Consider the following 18,556-nt stretch of genomic DNA (forward strand, 5'->3'; position numbering starts at 1 on the left):
ATGAATAATAAAAAAAAGGAAATAATTGAAAATAAAGAATAGATCTCTTAAAGTGCAAGGGCTGAAATAACTTATTGTGATTACTTAACTTACAAAATCAAACACGCTGGAAGGTATGTTTGGATTACATTAGTTTAAAGTAGGCCAGGCACTGACACTGTATTCTCCTCATGCTAGCACTTTTCATTTAAAATAGTAAATATTTTACAATATCCTGGGTTCATGCAATAGAAAGCCTACCAGAAACCTTAAAGTTCTGTATATAAACTTACTTGTAATATGAAACATTTGCTTTCCCCCAATTAAGTCAAAGATATAATAGTCAAATTATACTAAGCTAATGATCTGTATATTTTCATATGAATGACTCTTAGTATATATCAATAGAAAATAAATGGTAGTCTTCTCTATCTATATCAGGAAAACATTTAAAATCTTTCTGGACTTGCATACTCATTACTGTAAGAACTGAGCACATGTTGAAGAATTCACAATCAGTTGTCAGAAAAACAGCAGTTAGTGCTACAATCTTATTAGCGTCTAGCTAAGAGTTTTAGATTACATAATGTAGAAGACACTAGAAAACTAATTTATGACAGTTGACTACACATAAAATTTATCATTACTATAAAAGGATTTTAAGCCAAGAGTCATTATTGGGAAGAGCAATGTAATGAAGAACTCAAACGGAACTTAAAAAAAAAAAAAAAAAAGACTATCTGGAAAACTCACTGCCACAATTTGGGCCACTCTCCTATGTAGGTACCTGGTCTGGCCAATGCACATTCCTATCAGACAGAAAAGCTATCAGATCAGGATGAATTTAAGACACCTATGTCTTCTGAAAGCAGTTTCATACTGTGCAAACTACAGCAATACAAAGTCTGGAGGCAAATGGAAAACCAAAAGACTATGTTGATGCAGAAGTGTGTAGATGTATATGCAACTCTCATGCATTTTTCCTGTTTGAAGTCTAAAGTTGAGCATCCTCTACCTATTAGTGTTGTTCTGGGATGCAAGATAGGAGTAGTGGTTCATGAGGAGACAGACTGTTGTCTCCAAATCTACAGTAAGCCTTCATCACAAGGAATCTTATATACCAGTGATTTGTAGGACTTTAAATTCTGTGGTACTGCGGTAACAAGGAAATCCTTCTGGCCTATTGTCAAGGGAATGGCTCACTTCTGACCTGTTAAGAATGTATATGATACATAGAACTATAATGGTTTCTACTGAATTAAAAAAGTCACAGCCTTTCCAGGAGATTCATTTCAGCATCATTCTTTCTGCAAAGTTTGATGTAGATGAAGATAAAGTGGTTTCTTGGTCAATAACTGCAATTTCTTTCTTTTAAAGTCCGTGGGTTTCTTGTATCTGTAACCATAATAGAAAGATCACTGTTTAAAATATTGTAATTCCAAAATTACCTACTAGATAAGTGGAATATAAAAGAAAGTCTTACTAGTCACCAAACAATTAAAATGGATTCTCTATGCATACACTTACAGTTCTATCACAATTGGTCCAGGTTTAATTTCATCCATCTCCATGAAAGCAAAGCATTTGGTGCTGGTAAACCTCTTTTTGGGTTTGTAGTGTTTAAATTCAAAGAAGATTGCAGCACCTTAGGAATTTAAAAGGCAACACAAATGTCATAGGTCTAGAAATTTCTATTATGCCAGTATACACAACTTGTGTCAAATACTGAGTCTTCCTTGTACTAACTAGAACTTACTATGGTTGCTACTCATAAATGTCTCCATATCAACCAATCTACAAAGTTCAGCAAAATTCTTTTTGAGTTAGGCTAACTTCAAAGTATTTACATGTCACTTATGGAATCATAAACTCACAAAGAAATAAAATATTAAATACTACAAAAAGAATGAAGAATATTCTTGGTAAGTATTAATACTGTATATGAAACATTTCAAGATATTAAAAAATATACACAATGGAATACTTTGCAGCATGCAGGGACAATTTTGTAAATTATTACCTAACTTGGGAGAACATTATGCTTGTTGAACTCAGTTCCCCAAGGACAGACATTGTAGAAAACCATTATTATAGAATGAGTATGAGGATCCAAGGGGGAGGAGGAGCAGAGGGATGAAGAGTGCAAGAGGAGGGGAGGATTAATCATGGGGCTGCACAATTTGATGGGGGCGGGGTGAGGGAAATTGGAAGAATCTGGTCTGGAAAACAATGTATTAAAATGAATTTTATAAATAAACTAGTATAATAAATAAAAAATATTGTCTTTTCAACTATTAAAAATAAAATTTAAAAAAAGCCCTTGTGGCACAGTATATAAATCACATGGTTAACACCTGAAAGGTCAGCAGTTCAAATCGACTAGCTACTCAGCAGGAGAAACATGAGGCAGTCTGCTTCTGTAAGGATTTACAGTTCATGAAATAATTTGTTCTGTCCTATCATGTCACTGTGAGTCAGAATTTATTCAATGCCAGTGAATTTTTGTTTCATTTTTCTATTAAAAATTCAAACTTGAATCATTTTATCTGAAACAGAAACTTTTAATTATTTTGGAATTAATACAACAAAATCACATGTTGCCCTTCTTTTTAAATGATAACCTATTTCCAGATTTTTCTGGTGTTCAAAGTACTCACTGCTTCCAGGGATTGCCTGGGTGATGAAGACATCATTAAGAAGGCAGCCTTGATGGTACTGCTAATGGTATTGTTCGTTGTCTGAAGTCACTTAAATGCTCCAAGTGAAAAAGACTTGGCAACCTGCTCCCATAAAGATTACTGTTGCATGCTACAGATGATTCCAACTCTTGTCTAGAAAGAGAAACCCCCATTTTGTTGTTAAGTGTAATCAAGTTGGAATCAACTCACAGTTGATCCTCCAGTAGGTTTTCAGAGGCATTTAATCTCATGGGAGGATATGGCCCATTTTTCTCCTATGGAGCAGCTCGTACATTCAAACTACAGAACTTTGGGCTGGCAGCACAAATTCTTAACCATTAGGCTACCAGAGTTCCCTAGAAAACCCTATAGGATATAGTTCTACTCTGTCACCATCAGGATGGCAGAAGTTGAAATTTCTTTGAGGTCAAGCTGGAAAGGACAAGCCCAATTTTAAGCCCCATCTCACTCCTATGATGAAATGCCAACAAAATATGACAATTTTCTCTTCCTGAAGCTCAAGAATTGAGATTTGAAACCTGGGGTGATAGTGGACATAGAATAATGGTGATTGGTTTTATAAGACAAAATTATCATACCGTAATACCATACGAAACAATGTGTTTGAAGACTGTGTGAAATACAATGTATGTGAATGAGACACGTGTATACAAATTTTATATGCATACCAAGATAAAATTTTAAAAATATGGGGGCAGGGGAGAATTGAGATTTGAAACAAAGGGAAAAGTTGCCTCATGGCAACAGTTAAAAACAACTGTTTCTAAAGAAACCATGGAGGCAGAGAGAAACAAATCAGTTTTACTCTTAACAGGTTACCTCTTAATGCTGCCTTAATCAGAGCAGTGCTGTATCTTGGCTTTGAAAAACCAATCAACTCATACTTAGTAATTTAATCAATGGCAAAACTCACAAGGAACTAGAAGTCTAAGTGCTTAGAAAAGTACATCATAACACATTGACACTTGGGACCAAATGGAGTGTGCTGTGTTGGTTTATCAAAAGGACAAAGAAAAATTCAAAAAACAAGATGCAGGCGACAGAAGGGCATACTATCTGAACCATTCATCTCCCAACACCCAGAAGGCAGGACAGTTGTTAATCTACTGGGACCACACTTCCCTAGGTATGTGGCCCACTAATGTTCACCATAGGACAGATTTTTCATCTCCTTCCCACATTGATAGAGGGGCATAATCTTAGAGATCTGTAAAGTGGCAGATCACTTTTATTCAGGTAGGGGATCTATTGCCTCCTCCTTTTCTTCCATTGAAGATGTTACCATCATTTTGAGGAACTGATAAAGTTTTATTAACCATTGCATCATCAGTAATTAATGTTTCTGTCTCCCTGGTATGTATAGCTTTGCATTTGAGACTATCAATAAGAAAGAAGAAAATGTCAAGTGAGACTAGTCTAGGAAGATTAACTGAAATGCTTAGAAACAGACAAAGTATGCTTATTAGGAATAATACCAATTAAAACCATAATAGTTACAGCAACTATAAATAATAAATGTACAGAGAGAATGAATTAAGTCAAGATTTTAACAGAATTCTGTTTTTAAAAAAAAATGATAAGTCATCAAGACCACAACATAACAAAATGAAAAGTCAGTTCATGAACTATTTCCCTGCCACATCAGAAAGTTTTTCAAAGACATGGAGCTGAAGAGGCAGGAAAAATGTTTTTATTCACAAGGTATACTTCCTACTAAAAGGTCTTCAACAATATTGATTAAGATATCTATAAAACACAAGGAGCTCTGGTGGCCTAGGCCTGGGCTGTTTTGTTTCTAGCCAAAATGCTGTTCTTCTCTAGCAGTTGGAATCCACTAGCCACTCCATTAGGTAACGATAGGCAGTCTACTCTCTTTATGATTTGTAGTCTTAAAAACCAGATGGAAGTTCACTTTGAGCTGGAATCAACTTGAGAGGAGTAAGTTCTGATTCTAAGGAACACAGTGGTTCTCTGACTTTGGGCTGTATCAGAGCAATCTGGTGAGCTTGTTAATAGAATGCTGAGCCCCAAGCTTAATGACTCCAATTCAAAAGGCAAAATAAAAATCAGTAACAAAACAAAAACTTCATGGCAACCTTCTATCTTGTTTCTGAAGCTGTAAATCTTTATCAGAGGAGACTGTTTCATCATTCTGTTGCACAGGAGAATAAGGTTGACCAAAGAATTGATGTCTTTGAATTATGGGTGGCAAAGAATACCAACTGTACCACAGGGGACCAAAAGAATGAACAAATCTATCTTAGAAGAGGAGCAACTAAAGTACTTCTTTGAGACAAGAATGGTGATACTTTATCTCATCTATATTAAGCATGTTGTCAGGAGCAGCTAAGCTATCATTCTTGGAACAGTAGAGGGCCAGCAAAAGAGAGAAAGACCCTCTTTTAGATGGACTGACACAGTAATGGAAACAGCAGGTTTAAGCACAGTAGTGAATCAGAGAAGGGAGCAGGATCAGGGCAGAGTTTCATTCTGTTGTACAGTGGGTTTCTAAGTTGGAGCCAAACAGATAGCAGTTCAGAACATCAGCAAACTAACTGTAAGTTATGGTACCTTTCTAAGCAATAAAATACAGCAAGAAGATAGACTGGCTCTCCACTATTACCCTAAAACCAAAGCCACTATCTTTGAGTCAACTCCGACACATTGTGACCCTGCACAAGGTTTCCAATGCTGGGCGTGTTATGGTAAGAGACTGGCCATCTTTATTTTGCAGAGCAGCTGGTGGATTCACACTGCTGACCTTTTGGTTGGCAGCCCAGCAAGTGAGGCACTATACCACAAAACATAATTATTAGGAAACCTGAGGGAGCTCCTGCTTTCATGACCTTTTTAATGTAAAGTAAATGGTCATTCTATTTTGTTGTGAAAGTCAGTATTAATTTCACATTTCCCCCCCACACACACATTTTATTATTTAAAGGGAGGCTCTGGTGTGGCTTAGTAGTAAGGAGTTGCATGGTCAACCTGAAGCTTGTGGTTCAAATCACCAGCTGCTCTGCAGAAGAAAGAGAATCTCTTCCTGTGTGATGTACAGTCTCTGAAAATCCACAACAACAATAACATTATTTAAATGTAATATTTATTATGTTTTTGTTGTTATTATTTTCAGAGCAGTTGATTAAGATTCATGGTAACTCTGGGTGTGGGTAGCTGCTGTTGTTGCTGAGTACCCATTGAGTCAGAAACAACTCGTAGCTGACCCTCCAAGCAGGTTTTCAGAGGCTGTAAATTACATAGGAGGATACCACCTATCTTTCTTCCACAGAGTAGTTGGTGGATTTGAACTGTACTTTTGGGTTGGTGGTGCAAATTCCTTACCTCTAAGCCATGAGTGCTCCCAAATAGGAACTGAGCAATAGAATTTTCAAGGTTATAAGCTTTGGGAAGCAGGTTCCCATAGCTAACCTCTGAGGCACAGCTGGAGAGGTTGGAAGAGACAACTTTGGTACTAAGAGTCAAGTGCTTATCTGTTTATGCCATTCACGGACTAGTGACATTTATTATAAAGCTAGATAAATTCATCACTTCCACATAAAAAATATATTTCATTCATTTTTCACTCAAATCCATAAATACTATGTGACTTTTACTTCGGCCAGATACCCACTATACTAGGTCCCCTAGGCACATGGAGAAGACGAAGGCTCTGGCCACAAAAAACCAAGTGTGTTAGTTACAAACCTTTGGTTAATTTTTCCACATGTTTCTGCAGCTCAATATTCACATTAAAATGAACATAGGTATCTTCTTTTCTCGATGCCACAGGTGTATCTTGTATAGGAGTTAAATCTATGCCATTCAAATCTGGAGAAAAAAACAAGTTTCTCTTTGGTAGTAATTAAATATATATTCTCAGAATTTTGAAAATGTAAAATCATGCAAAGGGTTGTTTCCTAAAGAGGTCTGAAGAAGTCCAAGAGGATATTTTTCGTCTAGAAGAAATTATTATTTAGTGTTAGCAGGTGCCTGAAGAGCTAGTTTCCACAGAATTATGTGGAAGGAACTCAAGGACTTGAGTCTTGCATTAACTAAGTAGAAATGAAAACGTGTGGGGGAAAAATGTTATCTTTATGGTTAAGAAATGAAAAGAACTTTTTGATTTCTTTAGTGAGTAGGCTAAGGAATCTTAGTGGTGTAGGGGAAAGTGTGGTTTTCTCCACAAGGAAAACATGGGGGAGAGAGATGGCTTCTGTAAAAATAATAGCTTTGGAACAGTTTTCATCTTTGTTCTATAGATATCATTATTTATTGTGATAAATTACATACAACAAAATATTTTAATTGTGTTCAATACAATAAAAGTTTAGAATATGTTGATATACCATACTTGGCTCTAATTAAAAAGGTGTTAATCTACCATTATTACAATTCCTCTCCTGTCCCTAAGTTAGAGGACAATAAAACTCTTCTATCAGTAATTTCACACACATACATTCTCCTCAAAAAACAAGTCAGCACATTTGATTATTTCCTAAAGATTTTTATCTAAAACATGCTACAGTTTAATATGTGTGCAAAGGTAACACAACATAATATCTGCCAGTGTTGCTGCTGAGTGTCAATTCTGACTTACAACTCTATGATACTGTTTAGTAGAACTACCTCATATCCCTTCCTACAATGTAATTTTTATGCTTCAACAGAAAAGAAGAAACAAAGTCTTTACAAGCAGTCCAAAAAGAAACATCAGGAAAAGTGGAGAAAATAGTAAACTGAAAGACTCATTTTGCTTAATCAATGTCCATGGCAGCAGCAGTCAAGAAATCAAACAGCCTATTACATTGAGAAAATCTGCTATAAAAAGAATTTTAAAGTATTTCAAAGCGAAGAAGATGTTATATTGAAAACTAAGATGGTCATGAAAACATGACCCAGTCCATGGTATTTTCAATTTTCTCTTAAGCAAATGGAAGCAGGAAAATGAATAAGGAAGAAGGAAAAAGGAATCGTGTCTTTTGATTATGGTATTCTTAAAGAATATGGAACACACCAAGAACTGACAAGAGCATAAACAAGTATGCATTAGAAGAAGTCTGCCCAGTAGGGCCCTAAAAGTCAGATGGTGAGATACTATGTCACCTTACTTGCTATGTTACCAGGAGGGATAAGTTCCTACAGAAGGGCACCATGCTTGGTATAGTAGAGGGCCAGCAGAAAAAAAAGAAGATACTCAATGAGATGGTTTGGGATAGTGGCTGCAACAAATGACTCAGATACAGCAACAACTTGGAAGGAATATTCAGAATTAAGCAAAGTCTTGTCCTGTTGGACATAGGGTACCTTAGAGTTAGAACTGGTTTAACCCCACTTAATAATGATCTTATGGAAATGGATCATCTCTAGTGCTTTTCTCAGAGCATCATCAATGGGGTCAAAGTGCTGAACATGGGTAGACTCTGAGTAGATACAAGATTCTTTTTATCTATTTTATTATTGTTGAAAAGGCTTTGTGTGTTACAGTGTGTATTCCTCAAGGAATTCTTTTTTCTTTTACTTTAAGGCAAAGTTGTCTTTGATACTAATGAACCCATATATCTAAATTTATTTCTATGATTGATTGAAGTGCTTGTCCTGTTTTTAGTCTATATATCTTTCTTTGGCCACAATTTACCGATTAAAGTAAACAATTGGGACTAATTACGCAGTTCCTACTGGAAAACTATATACCATCATCTTCAATCACTACGAGACTTTTAAAAGAACTGTTTAATGCCTTACAAATCAAGGTCCATAGAGAATGCTTGATAAAAAGAGAATAAGTGAAACACTGTAATTTTCTTTTCAAGGCAAAGATAAGAAAAGCTATCTGCAATGAATAACTGAATTGACATACTGTACAGGAGAAAATTCCATGCTCCTGGCTGAAAGTAAGCAATACCAGAAGAATGTGTATTTGTGCTTTATTGACTATGAAAAGGCATCCGACTGTCAATGTGATTGATCATAACAAATTGTGGCTGACATTGAGAAGAATAGGAGCCCTGGAGCAATTCATGCGGTCAAGTGAAATCTATACCTCAACCAGGAGGCTGTAGTATAAACAGAGCAGGGGAACACTGCATGGTTTAAAACTGAGAGAGAAATGTGTCAGGGTTGCATTCTCTCTACATATTTATTCAATCTGTATGCTGAGTAAATTATTTGAAATGTTGGACTCTATGAAGAAGAATGTGACATCAGGATTTGAGGGAGACTCATCAATAACCTGCATTATGCAGATGACACAACCTTTCTTGCTGAAGGTGAGGACTTGAAGCGCTTGTTGCAGAGAATCAAGGAATGCAGACTTCGGTATAGATTGCATATTAATGTCAAGAAACATAGATTCTTACCACTAGAATGATAGCCAACATTATGAAGGATGGGGAAACTGTCAACAGCTTTATCTTGCTTGGATCCACAATTAACACCAGCATTCAGGAAATAAGGAGATGCACTGCACTGGGAAAATCTACAGTTAGGTATGTCTACAAATTACTGAGGTGTAAAGATGTTAGTTTGAAGACTAAGGTGCATCTGATTTCAGGCCATAATCTTTCTAAAGATCACTTGCTATACATCTGAGAGTTGGATACTGAATAAAGATGACAGAAAAATAATTTACGCCTTCAAGCTGTGGTGTTGGAAAAGAGCACTGAACACCCCATGGACGGCCAAAAGAATAAACAGGTATGTCTTGAAGAGGGGACAGCCAGAGTGCTTTTTGGAGGCAAGAATGATGAGGTTTTGCCTCACATACTTTGGGCATGTTGCAAGGAGGGACATGATGCTACAAAGGGTGAAGGGTTGATGAAAGAGAGGAAGACCTTCAGTGAGGTGGACTGATGCAGTGACTGCCACAATGGGCTCTTATATGTCAGGAAATGTGAGGATGATGGTGCAGGAGAGAACAGGGTTCAGATCTTTTGTCCATAGGGTCGTTATGAATCATACTCAACTCAATGACACCTAACAGCAACAACAATAGGAGAAAAGTAAAATACTAACATTAATTCTGTTTAAGTGGCATTCACTTCTTACATAGCATGCCTCTGGAAATTCTAGGAACTCTGATAAGTGACTGCAGTTATAGAAAGGCTTCAGGCACTTTGTTCATAGGGTCATTATAAGTTGTGCTCAACTAGACAGTTATCAATAACAACAACAACAACAACAACAATCATAATAATACATTTAATGATAAGAAATACTTAATTTACACTGCATTAAGCCATGGCTTTGATGTGTCCTATTTTCTTTTCTCTCCTGACAACCTCCTGGCAGATTTCTATGACCTCTAAAATATTACCCAATATGTGCTGATTGTGGGACAGACCATTAATTACTCATAAGCAAATTAAAATTCAAGTTAAAGAAGGTCAAATCAAATCCACAGGAATAAAAATCTGATCTTGAGTCTATCCCACCTGAATTTAAAAACTGAATTAGGAACAGGTTTAAGGCCCTGAACACTAAAGAACCAGATGAATTATGGAAGGATATCAAGAATATCATCCAAGAAGAATGCAAAAGATCATTACAAAGAAGAAGAAAATACCAAAATGGATGTCAGAAGAGACTGTGAATATTGCAATAAAGCACGGAGAAGCCAAAGCAAGGGAAGAAATTAAGAAGTTAAGGAGCTGAATAGAGGATTTCAAAAGGCAGCTTGGGAAGACAAAGCAGAGTATTATAATGAAATGTGCAAGGAACTGGAGTAAAAGAATCAAAAGGTTGAACTCACTCAGAATTTCTAAAGCTGAAGGAACTAAAGAACAAATTTAAGCCTCGAGTGGCCAATATCTAAGAATGCTATGGGCAGAATACTGAGAAATCCAGAAAGCATTAAGAGAAGATGAAAGGACAGAGTCACTGTACAAAAAAGGAATTGGTTGACACAGAAGAATTTCAAGAATCAATGTATGATCAAGGGGCAATGGTGATGAAAAAGAAAGTGCAGGCTGCTCTGAAGAACTTGGCAAAAAATAAGGCCCCAGGAATTGATGGAATACAAATTGACATATTTCTACAAACAGATGCTGCCCTGGACATGCTTACCAGGTTTTGCCAAGAACACTGTAGGTCAACTACCTGGCCAACTGATTGGAAGAATTCCACACTTATTACCCATTTCAAAAGAAGGTGACCTGACAGAGTATGAAAATTATCAAACAAATATCACTATTATCACATGCTAGCAAAATCTTGCTGAAGATCCCAAAACAGCTGGAACAGTACATCAATAGAGAACTGCCAGAATTACAAGCTGGGTTTAGAAGAGGTCATGGCACTAGAGACATTATTGCCAATGTCAGATGGATTATGACAGAAAGCAAAAAGTACTAGAGGAACATCTGTCTGTGTTTCATTGACTATGCAAAAGCATTTAACTGTGTGGATCACAACAAATTCTGGCTAACGTTGAAGAGAATGGGAATCTCAGAAGTGAAATCTACACTTGAACCAAGAAATAGTCCTCAGAACAAAGCAAGGAAACATGGCATGGTTCAAAATTAGGAAAGGAGTGCACTAGGGATATGTCTTGTCTCCACATCTTTTCAATCTATATGCAGAACAGAGCATTTGGGAGGCTGAATTTTATGAGGAGGAATGAGGCATCAAGATTGGAGGAAGACTCAACATCCTAAGTTTTGCAGATGACACAACCTTGCTTGCTGAAAGTGAGGAGGACCTGAAGCATTTGCTGTAGAAGGTCAAGGACTGTAGTCTTCAATATGGATTAAAGCTCCACAGCAAGAAAATGTTTCTTACCACTGGGCCAACTGGCAGCACCATCATAGATGGACAAGGAAATGAAGTTGTTTACAATTATAGCTTGCTTGGCTCCACAATCAACTATTGGCACCAGTAGTCAAAAGATGAATTTGCACTGGGAAAATTTTCAGGGACCTCTCCAGAGTACTGAGAACCAATGATGTCAGTCTGGATACTAAGGTGTGCCTGATTCAGGCCATGGTTTTGCAATTACTTCCTATGCATCAGAGTGCTGGACAATGACTAAAGATGACAGAAGTAGAATCAATGCTTTCAGTTGTGGTGGTGGTGAAGAGTCTTCAATATACTATAGATCACCAAGAAAGTAAGTCTGTTTTGGAGAGGTTGAAACCAAACTTCTCCTTAGAGGCTAGGATTCTGAAGCCCTGTCTCAGGTTCTCTGGGCACATGGCCAGGTTGGACAAATCCTTGGAGAGTGATATCATGTTCAGAAGAGTGGAGGGATAGCACAGGAGAGGAAGACCCTGAATGAGATGGATTGATACAGTAACTGAGGCAATGGGGGTAGGTGTGTCAGAGTCAGGGAAACCAGCTCAGGACAGGGCAGGCTTCAGAGCTGCAGTACATAGGGTCACTGTTAATTGCAGATGACTCAAGAACACATAACAACAATAACAATATATGACTACGAAGGAGAGGGTCTAATGTAGTGGTTTGAAGAAAGTGGGAGAATACCAGGTTTGTAAAGAAAATCACACAATTGTGGAAAGTAAAGGATATTTTGATAACCAGTTTCCTGAAGGAAGTAGCTTCTCCTGCTAATGTTGGCACTTCTAATTAGCAAATAAGAGCATAAGTTATGTACAGGAAAACTCTTGCCTTAAATCTCTGAAATGTATTCTGTATCTGACACTTAGCTGACCCTCTGGTGGGTTTACAGAGGCAGTTAATTGCAAGGCAAGAGACTGCTCATCCTTCTCCTATGGAGTGGTTGGTGGCGTTGAACCACATGCCTTTGGGATTGCAGTGCAACTTCTTGCCATTAGGCCACCAGAGCTTATTTACCACTGTAGTTGTTATTGTTATGTGCTGTCAAGTTGTCTAGGACTCATAGTGACCCTATGAAAACCAAGACTGGAACCTTGTCCTATCCTGTGCCATCTTCCCAATGTCCACCATGCTAAACTCCAGTAATTATTACAGTCACCATGTCAATCCTGGGCTGGAATCCTCTTATTTAAAGTGATTAAGACCCAGGGGATGGGCCTTTGGGATTAAAAGTTGGCTGAGGCCTGCCTGAAAGCCTTTTGTTGAAACAGATTCTGAACTGTTTTAATTTCATAAAAAAATCAGGTGTAAATTGCTTGGTTACTTTGATTTAATTAACAATTAGTTGTTAAGTAAATGAAAATCAATATATTGCCCATTGCAATGACACAGAAAGAATCAAAAGAAGATGAAGGGAATATACAGAATCATAGGAAGTTCCATATGAGCAGGAGCCAATGGTAATGAAGGAGGAAGTGGAAGCTGCATTGAAGGCACTGGCAAACTATATAGCACCCTAGGAATCCACGGAATACCAATTAACCTTATTAACAGATACAGCCAGGGATGCTCTCACAAGACTATACCAGGAAATTTGGAGGACAGATGACTGGCTAACAGATTCAAAGACGTCCATACTTGTTCCATTCCCAAGAAAAGGTGATCCTACAGAATGTGGAAACTATCAAACAATATTTTTAATATTACTTGTAAGCAAAATACTGCTAAAGATCATTAAAAAAATGGCTAGGACAGTACATAGATAGGGAACTGCCAGAAGTTCAAGAAGGATTTAGAAGAGGCCATGGCACCAGGGATATCATTGTTGATGTCAGATGGATTCAGGTTGAAAGTGAAGAATACCAGAAGAATGTCTATTTTCCTTTATTGACTATGCAAAGGCACTTAACTGTGTGGATCATAACAAGTTATGGCTAACACTGAGAAGAATGGGAATCCCAGAGCACTTAATTGTGCTTATTTGAAACCTATACCTAGATGAGGCTGTTATGCAAACAGAGCAAGGGAACTCTACATGGTTTAAAATTGAGAAGGGTTGTATTTTCTCTCCACATCTATTCAATCTGTATGCTGCACAAATTATTTTAAATTCTGGACCTTAGGAAGAGGAATGTGGCATCACGATTGGAGGGAGACTCATCAATAACCTGCATTACTCAGGTAACACAACCTTGCTTGCTTAAAGTGAGGAAGACTTGAAATACTTGTTCAAAGAATCAAGGAATACAGCCTTCAATAAGTATTGTACTTCATTGTCAAGAAGACAAAGATTCTTACCACTGGACTGAAAAGCAACATCATGATAAACGGAGGAAAGATTGAAACTGTTAATAACTTCATCTTACCTGGATCTACAAGTAACAACTTTGGTACTAGCAGTCAGGAAATCAGAAGACATATTGCACTGGGAAAGTCTTCATTTAGAGAACTCTCCAAATTATTGAGGAGTAAATGTCAGTTTGAGTACTACAGTGTGTCTGATTCAGGCTATGGTCTTTCAGAACACTTGATATGAATCTGAGAGTAAGACAATGAATAAGGATGACAGAAGAACTGAAACCTTTGAGCTGTGGTGCTAGAGAAGAGTGCTGAACATCCACGGATGGCCAAAATAACAAATAGGTCTTGGAAAGGATGCAGCCAGAGTACTCTTTAGAGGCAAAGATGACAAAGCTTTGACTCACATACTTTAGACATGTTGTTAGAAGGGCCTATTGCCTAGAAAGGGACCTGATGCTAGAAGAGAGGAAGACCTTCAACCAGGTGGATTGACATGGTGACTGCTGCAAGTGGCTCTAATATATCAGGATGCGTAAGAATGGCACAAGTAAGGCAAGGTTCATGTCTGTTGTTCATAGGATTGCTATGGGTCATATTCAACTTAACGTCACCTAAGAACAGCAGCATATCAATCCATCTGGCTGGAGGTACAATGCATGTTATGATCTGTTACCAATAGGATTTACAATCCAAACAAAACAAAACAACATAAAAACCCAAAGAAAAAAAATTCTAAATGAGAAGCAACATTACCAAATTCACCAGAGAAATAAAATGTAGATAGAGTTCTTTACCCTTTACACTCATTGTAATATAGGGATCAATGCACTGCCCAGCATCTTTCAGACCAATTTTGTCAATTCTGATTGTGAGTAACGTCATTCCTGGTTCAGATGGCAACCGTGGTAACAAAGTACCTGCCAACAGAGAAACACCAGTAAGAATCAGTACCATAAATAATCCCAAAGTAAATATTTTAACAACCATAGGGAAGATGCAGCATTGTTCTCAGCTGACTAAATAAATTAAACACGCACTGCCCTCAGTTGATATCGATAGGGCAGTTCTCCATAGGATTTCTGAGGCTCCCAACCATTATGAGAGGAGACAACTCACTTGTCTTTTGCAACACAGCTGATGGTTTGGGTTGTTGACCTTTGGGCTTGCGGTCCTACTATACATCAGTCTGATTTCCAAAGAACAAAATATTTCATAGTATCTCTTCTGGCAAGTGTTTGATTACATACAAGACAAATCTGGTCTTTAATACTTTATACTCAGCACTAAAGCAGAAGTTATCAGTTTACGCTTAGTAAAAACTCAACTCTAGGAAACCCCGTTATTAAATTGCAATATAGTAATATATTTAACAGTTATAATTTTAACATGAGGCACCAGAACAAAGGAAAAAAGTCCTGAGAAACTTAATTCCAGACTCTACCAGCAAATCTTTTAATTACTACTGATGGAAGAAATAATTTATAATAAATTAATCTTTTCCTCATTTATAATCTTGGAAAAAAGTACTATGGAAATTGCTACATATAGCCACAAAAGTACAAATATGTTTGAAATTTTTATATATATTACTCTTTTAAAAACTGGAAGGTCTCCCAGGAAGTCTCCACTTCCCATACATACACTCTTTACAGAGAGAAAGACACAAGTAAACAGTTGAGTTATTCCATTTCAGTTCATTAAGAACACAGTACCTCGAACTACAGAACTTAATATTTATAAGGAATAATGGTAGACAGTCTTTAAATTCTACTCAACTTACTTGTAATGATAAAGAACTTATGGTAAAGGAATCAGTTAATTTAAAAAAAGAAGAGGTTTTTATAAAACAAAATTGTTGCACTTATACACTTAGAATGGATAAATTTTATGATATGAAAATTTTATTTCAAAAACGTATAAAAAGAGTAGTAGTAATAATATTACAATTTTACTTTTCAATGTTACCAAATTAGAGGACAATGGAAATACAGACATTAGAGGCATGATACTACCGTGGCGGCTAAACAACTGTCATCTAGTCACTTCTGACTCATGTTGTTGTTACATGCTGCTAAACAAACCTATGAATAAAAAATTGGAACCCTGTCCTATCCTGAACCATCCTTAAGATTTCCGACATGCCTCAGCTTGTTGTTACAGAGACCCTCTATTCAGGTTTCTGAGGTTGCAAATCTTTCCTGGTGGAGACTGTTCATCATTCTCCACAGAGAAACTGAAGATCTGAGCCACTGAAGAGCAGCTAAGGTATGTTATACACTAGGGCACCAGAACTCCTTAGTGGGCCATTATTGTTGTTGCTAGGGAAGATTATTCTACATAAAAATAGCAGCTTTTTACAATGCCTTCCTTTGTATGGCCTTTACCTATTGACATTCTGAATCCAGGATTCTTATAGAACGAATGTCAGGAAATTAAGCAACTGTGAACTTTTACTAAAAATTTGGGTGTATGTATTTATAAAATTTTTCTGGAAGATGATTTATATTCCTATCAGATCCACACAATCTACTCTCAAAGACTCTCTGATCTAAAAATGTCTTTGGAAAATTTGCATTATTTAGGGTAGAAAGTAGGGAATTCTGGTGCCTACTGGAGAAGGACATCATGCTTGGGAGGGTGGAGGGACAGCGCAGGAGGGGAAGGCCCTCTATGAGGTGGATTGATTCAGTGACTGGGATAATCAGGATGGGAATGTCAGAGACAGTGCGATTGGCACAGGACAGAGCAGAGTTTAGGGCTGTTATACACAGGGTCGCTATGAGTCGCAAGCGACTCGACGGCACATAACAACAACAACAACAACAACAACAACTGGCAAGAAGCACCACTACAATACTGAAGGCATACAATATGAATCGACCAGCGGCTCCACAGAAGAATGATGGGCAATCTTCTCCCTTGAGATTAACTGCCTCTGAAAACACGCTGGAGAGTCAGCTGGAGAGACTGGTTCCAACCCAACAGCAAACAACAGTAACACAGTAACGGCATAAAAGAAAAGTTTTTTGCTTTGTTTTGTTCATGTGGAAAATCTGGTTCTGAGAATTGCTGGAAACAAAGACTGAACTCAGTTTTTAAACAGAGGAAGATAACTGAGTTTCAATTTTCTATTCTCTCTTTTCCATTTTCATAGAAATCTGAGTCTCAACTGGCAATACTGAAGGAAAGAAAATTTTTGCTGGACAAAGTGTTGGCAGTATGAAAAACACATCAAAATGAGAAACTCAAATAGTTCATTCCTGTGTCCTTCTGTAATATCCCCAACATTTGTCAACACTTCTCTCAAGAGCAACAAAACAGGAAGTGTTTCCCATCAGCCTTCTCTCTGCTTGGCCTTGTATCAGCTACTTTGCAAGAAATATGGTTCCACTTTGAGGGAAAGAGTATGCAGAAACTAGAATCTGAGTATTAGATATGCTTCTTGTTACTGGAATGTCATTGCTATTACTCTTGTTCAGTGGAAAAATCTAGGGAAGAGATTTACCTACCTATATAAATGGTTAAATGGAATTTCTTTTTTCAATCCCTATTATTGATATCTCATATTCTAATCTTATTCTAATTCTCTACTCAAGAGAATCTGCCCTATCTTTACTTCATAGTTCCATCTCTCTTCTGCCACACTGAAGATCTTTCTTTTCAGTTGCTTAGCATACTTATTTGCTCAATCCTGCAAAAAAGTACAACATAGTTCCAAACTTACACATCAATATAATTATAAACCACGTACTTACTAAAGAAAATTCAAAATATCTTTTGGCTAATTTTCTAATGTATTTGTAGTCATTTAACAATTTACATTTTCAACATATATTAAGGATTTTCCTAGGGAGCTATGATAGCTTAGTGGTAAGAGTTGTACTGACAACGCAAGGGGAAGAGATTTTATTTTACCAGCTGCTTCACAGGAAAAAGATAGGCAGTTTCCTTCCACGTGATTTATAGCCTCTAAAAAACCTGACTGAACAGTTGGCTATGAGTCTGTTCCAACTTGATGGTACACAACACAACAATAAAAAGACTTACATATGTCTTTATACTTTTGTTATGACTTCTTTAAAAAAATGTTTAAAAGGTGATTATCTAGTTTTTAAAAGTTAATGACCTAGGGAAACTGGATCTTAAAAAAAAATAAAGCTATTTCATACAAAATGTTAATTAAAAATGGATCAATAATCCAAAAAGAAAAAAAAGGTTAACCCATAAAACTCTTTGGAAAAAAATTACAGGGGCAAGTCTTTATGACCTTAGATGGCAATGAATTCATTTTTTATTATTATTAATTTTAATGAAAATTTACAAACTTTGGATTTCCATTCATTCATTGATGCACTCTTCTCCCAGCCCTCCCTCCCCCCAATAAACTCTTCTCTTTGAAAAGTAAAAGAAAAATTCTATCATTGTTTTATAGTCGCTCCCACCAGCTCTACTCCACATGCAGCCTTCATTCTGGACTTCTGTCATGACAATAATAGCTAATCACATATCCCTTTTAAACAGTTTCCTCCCTCATCTGTTTCAATGTAGTATAGTTTATTGAAACCATCTTTCTCAGTCTCCCCTCACCCAACAAACAGGATGTCAGTCTTGTTTTTCAACAGTGGCACTATTCAGTATTTGTCCTTTTGTGACTGAGTTATTTTACTCAGCATAATGTCCTCCAGGGTCACCCATTTTGAATAATATTTCATGAGTTCCTTGTTTTTCAATGCAGCATAGTATTCCATTGTGTGAATATACCACAGCTTCTCTATCCATTCGTTTGTTGATGG

The 18,556-nt window shown here is 37.0% G+C and overlaps 1 protein-coding gene across 1 annotated transcript in view; it reads right to left on the bottom strand.

The window, feature by feature from the left end:
• Nucleotides 1-1,053: 1,053 nt before the first annotated feature.
• Nucleotides 1,054-18,556, bottom strand: part of AIDA (axin interactor, dorsalization associated) — a 117,566-nt gene continuing 100,063 nt past the window's right edge. Inside the window, exons 7-10 of the mRNA XM_006898033.1 lie at nucleotides 14,558-14,680; nucleotides 6,381-6,503; nucleotides 1,507-1,624; nucleotides 1,054-1,374 (exon numbers count right to left, since the gene is read on the bottom strand). Coding sequence (XP_006898095.1) covers nucleotides 1,278-1,374; nucleotides 1,507-1,624; nucleotides 6,381-6,503; nucleotides 14,558-14,680 — 461 coding nt within the window. The 3' untranslated portion in view covers nucleotides 1,054-1,277. The remainder of the gene's footprint in view (nucleotides 1,375-1,506; nucleotides 1,625-6,380; nucleotides 6,504-14,557; nucleotides 14,681-18,556) is intronic.

This window comes from Elephantulus edwardii, unplaced genomic scaffold, assembly GCF_000299155.1.
Source record: "Elephantulus edwardii isolate Elephantulus edwardi_28Jun2011 unplaced genomic scaffold, EleEdw1.0 scaffold00218, whole genome shotgun sequence".
NCBI classification, from domain to species: domain Eukaryota; kingdom Metazoa; phylum Chordata; class Mammalia; order Macroscelidea; family Macroscelididae; genus Elephantulus; species Elephantulus edwardii.